Genomic DNA, 13673 nt, shown 5'->3' with positions numbered 1-13673 from the left:
CCCCAACTCTACTAAAAATACAAAATTAGCCGAGAATGGTGGTGCATGCCTGTAATCCCAGCTACTCAGGAGGCTGAGGCAGGAGAATCGCTTAAACCCGGGAGGTGGAGGTTGCGGAGAGCTGAGATCATGCATTGCATTCCAGCCTGGGCAACAAGAGCAAAACTCTGTCTCAAAAAGAAATAAAAAAGAAAAACTTAAACCTTAACATGAAGCATTAAGCCCTGGATCATTTACTTGAAAGTCTTTTGAAACTCTGCTCTGGGTCTGCTAAAGATGGCAAGAGAGACTGCTGATAAGTGACTAGCAAGAAAACTATTCTCCAGCTGAGTCTTAAACACACAATTATGGAGATAGCGATAGATTAAAAAGTAACAAATGTGGAATCTCTGCCAATTTCAATATCTAAAGTATTTTCATTTGTAGGTAAAAAGTAATAGGCCTATTCTATTACTGTTAGGTATACAGGACCCATAGGTATTTTCAGAGCTACTTAGCTAGACTACCTTTTCCTTCTACTTCCACCACTGGGGACGCAGACATCTTTTTGGTAGCCATGATTCCACATAAAATAGGACCCTTAAAGGCCTTGCAAACAGAACACCCCAGTCCTGTCCGGGCGTGTTGGCTCACGCCTGTAATCCCAATACTTTGGGAGGCCAAGGTGGGCAGATCTCTTAAGCCCAGGAATTTGAGACCAGCCTGGGAAACATGGCAAGACTCCGTCTCTACAAAAAATACAAAAATTAACCGGGCATGATGTCATGAGCCTGTAGTCACAGCTACTCAGGAGATCGAGGTGGGAGGATTGCTTGAGCCCAGGAGGCTGAAGTTACAATAACCTGTGATTGCATCACTGTGTTCCAGCCTGAGTGACAGAGTGAGACTCCATCTCAGAAAACAAACAACCACCCACAAAAAAACCACCTCATCCCAGTTTTAGGCCAGTCATTTAACCACTATAAAATCATCAGTAAAATGGGCACTAATACCTGTATTGAAGGATTGTGAAGATTAAAGTACCAAGGATTATGGAAAGTAATATTTCCCATCCCATAATCCTAGGCTTCAAGATAGCATCGACAATCATTTGAACCAGCCAGAAAATACTGTCTGAAAATCATTTTATGGGCAAACTAATTATTATTTGAGAATGCAAGTTTTGGCTGTGAATCACTAATGAGGGAGGGAATTGTTTAAAAAAACAAGCAGAGTTGGAAATAACTTTAAATACACAGGCTTTTGGTTTCTTGCCAATTGTTTAGATTCACTTCCCTTGTACAAACTTTGGCCCTGGTAGTCCATCTGGCAGTTTATGTAGCTTATGGGTCCAAAACTAATTTTTATCATTTTGAACTGGTTGTGGGGGGCATGGGGACCACTTAAATTTTCTCACAGGTAAAATTCATGAACACATGCACCTACATGAGATGAGAATTTTCTAGAAGTCTGAAAAAGCAATATGGGAGCTGCAGGGAAGTCCCCCACATTATCTAAACTAATATATTATTTGGCATAGACGTAAAGGCATTCTTCTTATCTAACTTTCCTGTATTCCAGGGAATTTGCCAATTAAAAAAAAAAATGAGCCTACCTCACTTTATGTAGTCAAAGTCTTCCCAAAGGACTTTGTGTTACATTCTTGGGTAAAAGGAAGAAGTCCCAGTTGCATAATAACCAAGAGCAAAGACTCTGGGGCCTGTCTGACTGGGTTCAAAACTAAGCTCTAACTTTTACTAGCTTACTGCACCTTGGCAAGCTACTTCGTCTCTTTGTGCTTCAGTTTCCTCACCAGTAAAATGGCAATACTACTAGTGCCTTCCTCAGTTGTTATGGCCGGGTGCGGTGGCTCACGCTTGTAATTCTAACGCTTTGGGAGGCTGAAGCAGGAGGATCGCTTGAGCTCCAGAATTTGAGACCAACCTGGACAACACAATGAGATCTCATCTCTATTTTTCTTATTAAAAAAAAAAAGAGTTGTTATGAAGACAAAATGAGTTAATATTTGTAAAGTGCTTAGAAGGGTATAGCATGAAGTAAGTAGTATAAAAGCAACCATTAAACTTAAATAAATCCCTAATTAATCTTCCAGTAAAATTTTATCTAAGTACATAGTAAGTGGTGGCTTAAGTCTCATCCAAAGAGACTGATTCTCCAAGTGGCCAAATGCAGTGCTTTATAAGCAAAAGTTTTGGAATCACAGAGATGCCAGGCTCTGCACTCCTCTGTGTGGCCCTGGGTTAGTCACTTTAACCTCTCTCTTAACTTTTGCTTCTTCATGTGTAAAATGGAAATAACAACAATTGTCTTGCAGGCATGTTGTGAAGATAAACTGAGTAAATACATGTATGTAAAGTCCTTGGCACAGACAGAGCAAAGTATTAAGTGCTCAAGAAGTGAAACCATCCCACCCATCCCAAATACATACACACACACACACACACACACACACACACACAATACTACCGGTAGCAATACCTCTGAGCTACTGAGTTACTGACTTCAAATACTACAGTATGGGCTGGATTTTGCCTTGAAGTTTGATCATGGCTGCAGGGCAACCTGAAGGAGCAAGAAGCAGGCGGCTGGCCCCATTGAGGACAAAAGTCAATGCACAGACTCCATCAGGCTGGATCAGAGGAAGAGTGGTGAGCATGATGTGGATAGTTAAGAGCAAAGCCAGGACTGGGGCTCCTCCCCAGGCACAGCTAAGAGTTAAAGATCTAAAAAGCACATCAGAAAGTCTGAGAACCTTTTAGAGACTCAGGTAAACAGCCTGGAACTGATCTGTTTTGTAATCTTTTCTGGCCATTAGTCTTTTTGTAAATAGGTCTCAACTATAATTTAAAAGAAAAAATAAATTTGCAACCAGACTGGGCAACATAGCAAGACCTCATCTCTACTTTACAAAATAACAAAGCTTTTTTTCTAATTACTTTTTTTTTTTTTTTAATAGAAACTGGGTCTCACTATGTTGCCCAGGCTGCTCTCAAACTCCTGGGCTCAAGTGATCTTCCAGCCTCAACCTCCCCAAGTGCTGGGATTATAGGTGTTAGCCACCGTGCCAGGCCATAAAGCTGTTTTTATTTTATTCTGCTTGGAGCATATTGCTCTATGCATTTGTATTATTAATGGCCCTCTTCTAAACATTTGGTCTCTGAAAAAGAACCAGTAAAGCCCTAAGTTAACCATTAAAAGTCCTGGGCTTGCACAAAGTTTACTTTCTGAATATAAGTAGTATTTAGCAACCATAAATCAGTACATTACTTCCCAGTCAGAAGGACCCAGGAGATGTAAGGGGCCTCAGAATTATTATGAGTCCTCAAATTCAACAATATGTATGTTTCTTGTTGTTGATTTTGAGGTGTAATTTGAATATTCAGCTGTTGATTTCTGCAACGGCCGACTATTGAAACTACGACTATTGAAACTACACCTACCATTCTACTGAATATATCAAATGTTGTAAGCAGAATGTACACACTAACTTATCCACATGTGTGTTCATCACAGAGCTGTTCTAATAGCAGAAAACGAAAAACAAACTCATGTTCCATGTCAGGAAAGGGGTTAAATTAATTACAATTCATACACACCACGGATATCACATCCATTTAAAACGAGGTTGAAGAGGACAGAAAATATAGCAAAGTGGTTTCACAATATAGTTAGTGAAAACGTGAGACAAAGTATGTACAAAATAATGTCATTTCTGTTAAAAAAGTTTGCACAGAAAAAAACCAAGAATGTACACCAAAATTTCAAATTAATTTCTGTAGGAAGTAGAATTATAACTGATTTTATTTTCTTCTTTGTGCATTTGTCTTGCAATTTTTCTACCATAAAGGCAGAGGTTTATAGTCCCCCTATCAACAATTCAGAAATCCAAAAAGCTCTGAAAATATATTTTCATAAGTTAGCAGCAAATTCATTTAACTGCAAAACCTGACCTACACTGATATGAAGCTGCTCCGTATTTATCCTATTTAGTGAATATTTACAGGCTTTGCTGTAGAAATATAATGTTTCCAGGGTGCTGCCACAATCCCACTAGGGACTCAATATACAATATTGAGTCAGCACCCTGAAAACATATCTGGCCCCAAGGTTTCAAACAAAGGATTGTGGACCTGGATTGCTTTGTAACTTTGCCACCACTGCCAATTTTCAGGCTTTTAAAAATAGGACTCTTCACAGTTTAAAAGGTTGGGAGCTTCTGCTATGAATTATTATAAATGTTAAAATGGCAACATCAATAAAAGATATGTCCTTAACAGGGTCCTCACTCTGATTCATCAAGGGTGGAAAGCATCTGGCTCCCATCAGATGATTCTAGCAGCCGAGGTTTACCAAGTTCTTGCCATGTGCCAGGGATTAGATGCCTTACATCCTTTAGCTTATTTAATGCTGTTTTAGAAGATAGGTACCATCCCAGGCCCATTATACGTATGAAGACACAGAGGCTCAGAAAAGTGATTTAATTTGCCTAAGTCACAAGGCAGAGTTGGGTCAGAGCCTGATCCTTAGCTGCCATAGTATGTCCTCACCACTTAAGCAAGCCAGGAGGCAGTTCTGCTTCCTGGATCAGTGGTAATAATAGCACAAACAGATACAACTATCTTGTTTCAAAGCAGAGACAACTGACTTGTTTTAAAGACAACTGACTTTTTTGATTTGTAAACTAAACAAACTTGATCTACAAATTACTGAGAAAGGATAAATATGAAGCCATACCATATAATTTCTAGTATTACTACCATTAACTCTAACCACACCAAAGTTATGTGAAGATGTTCTATGAATGTAACATATTATATGATATAATTTTCTCTACCACAGAAAATCTCCCAATAATCCTTCGGAAATCAGTGTGGGAAATATTTTCTGAGAGCTCTCCAAAAAAGAGACCAAGTTCCTACCCACAGGAGAGCCTGATTTTTCTAAGAACAAACTCTCCACTGTCTACTTCTGGGGTTTCCTTAGTGTTTCTGGGCTACAAAACCCAGTAATTTACTTTCCCTACGAAAGACTAGGGCAGAAATAGCCTGGACTTCCTTTCTGCAAACCAAAATTCACAGCTGTTTGGGGTGAACAATCCAATGTGGGAAAAAGAACCTCTTGAAGGGATTTTTCTGGCCAAGAATCCAACTTTCACTAGGACCATAACCTCCTATGACCCTTGAACATGCTGAAGCTACTAGATACAAGTCAAATTCTTCAGATCACAAGCTTGTTTCATTGTTTCCTGTCTCTAATTTTTGCAACTAAGAGAGTAAAAACTGAACTTCAGTTGGAGGATGCAAAAAAGAGAGACCACTGACTTTAAATCTTAAACTTTGTAGTAAATTTTCTTTTCACGGCAGCCTCAACCTTCCACCTTCTGGGCTCTAGCAATTCTCCCACCTCTGTGTGTCTGCTTCCTGAGTGGCTGGGACCACAGGTGCATGCCATCACACTCAGCTAATTTTTTATTTTCATTTTTTTTTGAGATGGAGTTTCGCTCTTTTTTGCCCAGGCTGGAGTGCAGTGGCACGATCTCAGCTCACTGCAATCTCCGCCTCCCAGGTTCAAACAATTCTCCTGCCTCAGCCTCCCAAGTAGATGTGATTACAGACGCAGGCTACCACATGCAGCTAATCTTGTATTTTTAATAGAGACAGGGTTTTACCATATTGGCCAGGCTGGTCTCAAACTCCTGACCTCAGGTGATCCACCCGCCTCAGGCTCCCAAAGTGCTGGGATTACAGGTGTGAGCCACTGCGCCTGGCCTAATTTTTTTATTTTTTGTAGAAACGAGGTCTTGCCATGTTGCCCAGGCTGGGAAAATTATCTTTAATTCTAAGTAAATGCCTTATTCAGTTTAAGATTAGGCACCTTCTAGATTTTTACATATAAAGTAACTACCACAGAAGTCATTTCTAGGCATGTTACCTTTTTTTGTTTCCTTTGTTTTTCAACAGGGGAACCACACTCTGCTTTAGAGAAAGCAAAAATGTAAGTACAGCAATTCCAAAACGCAGGAACAGGGCTGCCATCCAAACAAAATCACACTTAAAGGGAGTATTTTAAGACATTCTTGGCCAGGCGTGGGGGTTCACACCTGTAGTAATTCCAGCACTTTGGGAGGCCGAGGCAGGCGGATCACTTGAGATCAGGAGCTCGAGACTAGCCTGGCCAACATAGTGAAACCCCGTCTCTACTAAAATACAAATATTAGCCAGGTGCAGTGGTACACGCCTGTAATCACAGCTACTCAGGAGGCTGAGGCACAAGAATTGCTTGAACCTGGGAAGCAGAGGTTGCAGTGAGCTGAGATTGCACCACTGTACTCCAGTCTGGATGAAGGAGTGAGACACTGTCTCAGGGGAAAAAAAAAAACACACACACAAAAAAAGGCCCGGCGCGGTGGTTAATGCCTGTAATCCTAGCACTTTGGGAGGCCGAGGAGGGTAGATTGCCTGAGCTCAGGAGTTCGAGACCAGCCTGGGCAAAATGGTGAAATCCCGTCCCTACTAAAATACAAAAATTTAGCCAGGGGTGGCAGCATGCGCCTGTAATCCCAGCTACTCAGGAGGCTGAGACAGGAGAATCCCTTGAACCCGGGAGGCGGAGGTTGCAATGAGCCGAGATCGCGCCACTGCACTCCAGCCTGGGCGACAGAGAGAGACTCTGTTTCAAAAAAAAAGAAAGAAAAGAAAAAAAAAAGACATTCTTGAAAAATGATTTTTAATTAATTAAGATAGTTTAGTGGAAGACCCAGAAAACTGTTATGCTAATGGATAGTTGCATTTTATCTTGTTTTTGCATTCTCTTAGAAGAGCAGGAACTTATACAAATCCACAAGATCTGTTTCCAGGCCCTTCCATTCTACAATCCTTACATGGTCAGTGTTGCCCTCTTCCTTAAGATGTTAAAATCATTTTGCTCAAAATAGGCACTTTCGAAAGAAATCTGTCACAGTAGTGGGCAAAAGTAAAAAGGTCAGCATGAGAAAAGGCTGTCATGCCATTATAATCTCCAAGCTTCAGATCCATTCTGGGAATGAATAAAGGACCATTTCAATAGAACGGTTATGCTAATCACTGTTTAAAAAATAGTAACAATAACAAGAGGAAGAAGTCTAGTCTGGCATGGTGGCAGGTGCCTGCAGTCCCAGTAGCTTAGGAGGATGAGACAGGAGGATCAATTGAGCCCGAGAGTTAAGGTCAGCCTGGACAACATCAGCAAGACTGTCTCAAAAATTTTTTTAATTAAAAAAACAAAAACCAAAGTCCTTAAATAAGTATTAGGAAGCTTTCTTTAAAACAATGAATTACTTGTCATATTTGCTGACATTTGGGAGAATCTATTATTATCCTCCAAATGAGATCCATTTTTCAAAATTTTTCATGCTTCATTCCTTATTTCAGAACATTTTCACATCTTGGGAAATTCATATATGTTTTTGGAATAGTTTTCTTTTTTCTTTTTCTTTTTTTCCCCCAACAAAAAGGCAGCATAAAAATTAGTTTACAGCCACATTCACTGCTACTATCTATAAATTTTCAGATTCTCCAGCAAGTCTCCTTGGTTTCCTCTTTTCTTATTCACCCTTCTCATGCTTGAGAAATTAAGCATAAAATATTCCTAAACCATGACATAATCTCCTCAACTGTGATCTTTGGTTTAGTTTCTCTGTGCTTCTGAACCCTAAGAAGTACATTTCACTTTACTTTTCCATTCATATACATCAGTATTTAGTTCATAATTCAATTTACAGTTTGAAGCTATTGTGACTGGTTTTCTTTTCTCTTTTCTTTTCTTTTTTTTTTGCAGGGGGTGGTGGTGGGGGCATGTGGTCTGGCTCTGTCACCCAGGCTGGAATGCAGTGGAACAATCTTGGCTCACTGCAGCCTCAACCTCCCAGATTCAAGCAATTCTCTCACATCAGCCTCCCGAGTAGCTGGGACTACAGGTGCACACCATCACGCCCGGCTAATGTTTGTATTTTTTGTAGAGATCAGGTTTCAGCATGTTGCCCAGGCTGGTTTCAAACTCCTGAGCTCAAGTGATCCACTTGCCTCAGCCTCCCAAAGTGTTGGGATTACAGAGGCAAGCCACTGTGCCCTGCCATGATTGGTTTTAACATTTCCTTTTCTCAGATCTTTTTGGCCTTTTAGTTGATATAATTTACTTTTAACCAAATCTTACTATATTCTTATACAGGAGTTTCCTTCTTGAAAATCAGTGTTTCACTATAACTCTAAACATAGCAAACTCTTGTTACATGAGAATTTGAGTGCCTGCTACATCCCAGAGCTAAAAAATACTGTAAGTTAAGAAGTTTGATAGAATGCCTGTCCCAAGCTCCCAAGGTATAGACCAAAGGCATGCATCCATTAAACAATCAGAAAATGAGTTAGTATTATATAAAGTATAATCCATGCAATCCAGAGCCTCTGTAAGCCTAGACATTTTGGATAACTGTGCTTTCTAGATAATCTATTGCTTATCCTTTTAAGTAACAAAAATTATATTTAAACCATTTTGGATAGAAAACTATGTATTTTTCTTCTTTCACTAACAAGATATATTGAACATAATTTAATCTTTATTTGATGGTTACCAGTCATAATAAACATAAATCATAGCACAAAGATAAAGTAAACTGATGCTTGGGGCTTACATAGGTATATAGGGCTATATACACCTATGTTAATAGCTTCAAACAGCCAGAAGGTAGGATAAATTCTGCTAAATTTGTATGCTTTCTCTGTCTCCTTTTTGTTGACCTGTGACGCAGACATATCATACTACTATAAACTCTGCAAGGGAACAGAAAATGTATGAAGAGGGGGCTAATTCTGATAGAGCACCTACAATGTCCCAGGTCTCAGACATATTTTGCAGTGCATCTAGCAATCACTTGGCCTGGCACAAAGTACATCATAGGTAAACATTGGGTATATGAACGATTCCTCTCCCTTATTTACTTTCTAATCTGCCATGCTTGGAAAACAGATCCCCAAGCATGAAAAAACACCATTTAAAATGTGTCAGGCAGGGCACTGTGGCTTACACCTGTAATCCCAGCACTTTGGGAGGCTGAGGCACGAAGACAGTTTGAGCCCAGGAGTTCGAGACTAGCCTAAGCAACATAGTGAGCCCTCAGCTCTACAAAAATAAAAATAAATAATGTGTCTGGCATGGTACTTTGCACAGAACAGGTGCAACACAGCAAAACTGTATGTGCTGAACTGAGGATGACTAAGATTGAAGACTTAGAATATGCCAGGAATTATGGTAAGTCCCTTACACACATTATCTAAGATGATACCTATAAGGCAGATAGTATTATCCTCATTTTACAGATGCAGAAATTGAGTATCAAAGTGGTTAACCTGAATAATGTCAAGCAGCTGGTCAGCGATGGCAGTGGAATGTGAATCCAGGAAGTCTGACACAAGAACAAGTGGTCTTAAATATAATGCTACACTGTCTCTGAATAAATATCCAGTAAATAAGGAAAGCTGGAAGAACACAAAGTTTATAACAACATTTTTTTCTAGTAGAAAGTCTTTGCTGACTTTCTGGTTCTCAGGTATAGTATCAATCAGTGAGGGTTACTACATGTAAACATTATTCTGACAGGCCAAAGCAATCAGCTGTGAAAGCTAGGCAAGCAAAGTACACCACAGATGATGTGCTCCAAAGACGTGGAAGCCTGAGAGATCTGTGTGTATTAGGGTCATCAGGAAGGGCTTTAGGAAGTTAAAAGCTAAGCCCAAGCTGTGTAGAGGAAAAGGGATGGGTAAAAGAGGGCATTTTGTAGCTTAAGAATAAACACAAAGCCTTGGTGGAATATGGGGTGGGGGAACACAAACACATATGTGGTTTGGAACAATTATTCCACTGCAACTGTAAGCTCCTATTCCTGCCAGCTTTACTTCATTACTCAAACACCTGGACAAAGGCAAGTTACAGTTGGCAGTACAAGTAGGAGTAGAATATGGCAGCTATGATTCCACAGCTCTCATTAAATAATCCAGGGTCTTTAGGGGAGAGAGGGTTGGGGGTAGAGGTAACCTACCCTTTATTATGCCCAAATCTAAAAAGGGAGGACATACTGACCTAGGCATGGTCTCATTTGCTCAGAAATCTTTCACTAGCTTTAATCAGAGTCACCTCTAATTAGTGTAACTAGTGCCTCCAGATCCTCCCTGTCCCTAGGAGTCACACGAATGAGAGGTTGGGAAGCTCTTAGGCATTTACCCTCTCTACAAAAGACACAGAAGAAAGTCAAGGGGAGCCAGCTCTCTAACTCTGGGGAACAGAGTTAACACCCACACTTTACGGCAGAGACAGGACACATCAGCAAGAGGCCCAAAGTAGAAGCATTGTGCTCAACAGGTTTCCTAGTATTGCTTAACTATATTAACTATATGGCAGTTAAATCCTCAGCAGAATTTCAACAGTCTCTGAGTGAGTGCACCAAGAATAACTTGACCTGAGGCTGGGCACGGTGGTTCACGCCTGTAATCCCAGCATTTTGGGAGGCCGAGGCGGCGGATCACGAGGTCAAGAAATTGAGATCAGCCTGGCTAACATGGTGAAACTCCATCTCTACAAAAAATACAAAAATTAGCTGGCTGTGGTGGCGCATGCCTGTAGTCCCAGCTACTTGGGAGGTTGAAGCAGGAGAATCGCTTGAACCCAGGAAGGCAGAAATTGCAGTGAGTTGAGATAGTGCCATTGCACTCCAGACTGTGAACAAAGCGAGACTCCGTCTCCGTCTCCAAAAAAAAAAAAAAAAAAAAGAATAATTTGACCTGTACTTGAAGGTGGGAGATATAAGAAACTTCTCACTTTAGCAGGATATGCTGAGGGTTAAGATATCTCTGGAAAATCTCCAAATGCTATGTCATCAACTCATTAAAGACAGAGGCATCAGCCGGGCGCGGTGGCTCAAGCCTGTAATCCCAGCACTTTGGGAGGCTGAGACGGGCGGATCACGAGGTCAGGAAATCAAGACCATCCTGGCTGACACGGTGAAACCTCGTCTCTACTAAAAAAAATACAAAAACTAGGCGGGCGAGGTGGCGGGCGCCTGTAGTCCCAGCTACTCGGGAGGCTGAGGCAGGAGAATGGCGTAAATCCGGGAGGCGGAGCTTGCAGTGAGCTGAGATCCGGCCACTGCACTCCAGCCCGGGCGACAGAGCGAGACTCCGCCTCAAAAAAAAAAAAAAAAAAAGACAGAGGCATCCCCACACCTGTACAGTCTTGTCACCTTTCAGACATCAGAACTGCAGAGTGGCAAATCCAGGTAAGATCCAAAACCCAATTCATGCATTCACTGTACATTTATTGAACACCTGCAAGTTGTCAGGCACTGATCTAGGGACTGAGAATATAAACATGATATATGGAAGTATACCCATCCATTATTATTTACCTTTATTATGCCCAACCTCTCAAGGGTCCAGGCAGGAAGTTCTTCTGTTGCCTCAGGAGCACCAAATAAGTTTCCGTTCTCATTTCTGTGCCTCTGATCATGGGGTACCCACCTGGAACATGCCCATAATAACTCACCTACCCAAAGCCTCACATCCTTCAAGACCAGCTTAAGTCTCCCTCCTTTTAGAAGCCCTGACCTCCACTCCATCTCTAAATGATGTCTCTGTTCTCTGAGCTGCTAGCAATTACAGTGAGTGATACCATCCACCATCCATTTATTTAGAAATTTATTGTCCTCCAATTGATACTTTTATTTCTTCAACAAATCTTAAGTACCTACTTATACTGCTTTTAAAATCTTCCTGTAAAGACCTGGGTTGGTACTCAGTGCTTAGTATCTAATAATAACAATTTATTAGCGCCTCAGGCTTCTGTGGTCCAAGCTCACTCAAACTGAAGTTACATAAAGTAATGGGGAACAAAAGCTAACGAAGCCATTTCTAAATGAACTTCCACTTCTTAAAAACCTCAAAAGAACAAGGAAGGAAAAAGAAATCAGGCTATGAAAGCGCTGCTGAACCAACACATTTAACTCACACTGACAAAGCACCTCCAATCCCCCTTCGAAGCCACACAAAACTGATCTTTTCCCCTCGGTCCTTACAGCTCCAGATTGAAGCATTTAACAACAGACCTTGGAAAAGTTTACAGCCTTCCTCGGTTTCCTAAACAAGTCTCTCTGCCTTTATTTCTAGATGAATAAGCCCCCGGATGAATCCTGCATATGCCACTTAGACTAATTCAATAAGGTTCACTACAAGGAACTACAATTTGAACTCCAAGCACAAGAGAGGCTCAAAGACGAACATCTTGAAAATGATAAATCCAGAGGCAATTTTAATATAAACAAAAGCGAGGGGGCGGGCGCGGTGGCTCACGCCTGTAATCCCAGCACTTTGGGAGGCCGAGGCGGGCGGATCGTGAGGTCAAGAGCTCGACACCAGCCTGGCCAACATGGTGAAACCCCGTCTCTACTGAAATACAAAAATTAGCCGGGTGTCGTGGCGGGCGCCTGTAATCCCAGCTACTCGGGAGGCAGACGCAGGAGAATCGCTTGAACCCGGGAGGTGGATGTTGCAGTGAGCCGAGATCGCGCCAATGCACTCCAGCCTGGGTGATAGGACAAGTCTCCGTCTCGGGGGGAGGGGAGGGAAAGCAAGGTCCTGCGTAGCCTGGTGGAAGGTTCCAAGTTCCTAAGAGAAGAAAATCAATAGAATTTCCTCCAGAGGAGCCTCGAGATTCTACAAGGCGTGGGAGTTTCTGCAGGAGGTGAGGGAGGGCATATGTATATATATGACATACATATTTGCTCCAAATTGGCTTTTGTGAGCTACGACAGCTGGGACCCTGTAGCGAGCGAGGGTGAAGCCCGGCTGTGCCATGCGGCGGAGGCTGCCACCTGGGCACTCCCACCATTCTTCGCAGCCGGCTTAGAACGGGAGACCAGGCGAGCCCGGAGCAGCGTGGACTCGGACCCGCGCGCCCTCCGGTATCCTGGCCCGCGCGCCGCCTGCCTCGCCCCGAGCACGCCACAAGCCCACCCCGCCCGAGTCTCAGGACCCCCGATCTCTCTGGAGACCCAAGAGACGGGTGGGGAAGAAGGGGTCTGCAGGCAGGGGACCGGCCACGGCGCGTACCCACCTGAGCAGACTGGAGAGGGGGTGGCTGGAAGAGCCGAGGCCGCCGCCGCCGCCGCCGCCCCCAGAGCCGCCGCCGCCGCCGCCCCCAAAGCCAGAGGAGAGCCGCTTCCCGGACAGCAGCTTCTCCACCGCCGGGAGGTGCCCGGTGCGGGCCGCCTCCAGCAGCTCCTGCTCCTTCCCCATTACCAGGGCCGCCACCCGCTGGACCCCCCTCCCCGGGGCTGCAGCCGAGCCTGCTCGGGCTCCCAAACTTTCCGTCTCCGGGCAACGCACCCCCCAAACCGGCTGGGGACACCACCCCCCCGCCTTTTCCCCCCACGAGCGCGTCACTTCCGGGATCCGGCGTCACGCGTCACCGCGCCCCCGCGCCCCGCCCCCTAGCTCACCTAGCTGGGCGGGGCTCCGCGGACCAGCGCAGGTGGATTTTGCTGTGCCGAGACAGGCCTCTCGGACTATGGGGGCAGCGTCTTGTGGGCCCCCATTATATAGGTGGAAAGGGATAAACAGGCCCACCTGTACGCGTCTCCCGAAGTGCGCTCC

General features: G+C 43.3%; 1 protein-coding gene across 8 annotated transcripts in view; it reads right to left on the bottom strand.

Annotated features, from left to right (window-relative positions):
• Nucleotides 1-13459, bottom strand: part of ANKS1A (ankyrin repeat and sterile alpha motif domain containing 1A) — a 199569-nt gene extending 186110 nt beyond the window's left edge. For 5 of the 8 annotated variants that reach the window (XM_033216862.1, XM_033216865.1, XM_033216867.1 and 2 more), the window contains exon 1: nucleotides 13135-13459. In XM_033216862.1, coding sequence (XP_033072753.1) covers nucleotides 13135-13316 — 182 coding nt within the window. In that variant the 5' untranslated portion in view covers nucleotides 13317-13459. The remainder of the gene's footprint in view (nucleotides 1-13134) is intronic. The other 3 variants (XM_033216863.1, XM_033216866.1, XM_033216868.1) reach the window with 1 other exon arrangement.
• Between the last annotated feature and the right edge of the window lie 214 nt (nucleotides 13460-13673).

Source organism: Trachypithecus francoisi, unplaced genomic scaffold (assembly GCF_009764315.1).
Source record: "Trachypithecus francoisi isolate TF-2019V2 unplaced genomic scaffold, Tfra_2.0 Lachesis_group10, whole genome shotgun sequence".
NCBI classification, from domain to species: domain Eukaryota; kingdom Metazoa; phylum Chordata; class Mammalia; order Primates; family Cercopithecidae; genus Trachypithecus; species Trachypithecus francoisi.
The sequence above is the reverse complement of the archived record's forward strand: the minus strand, read 5'-3'. Positions and strand labels throughout refer to the sequence as shown.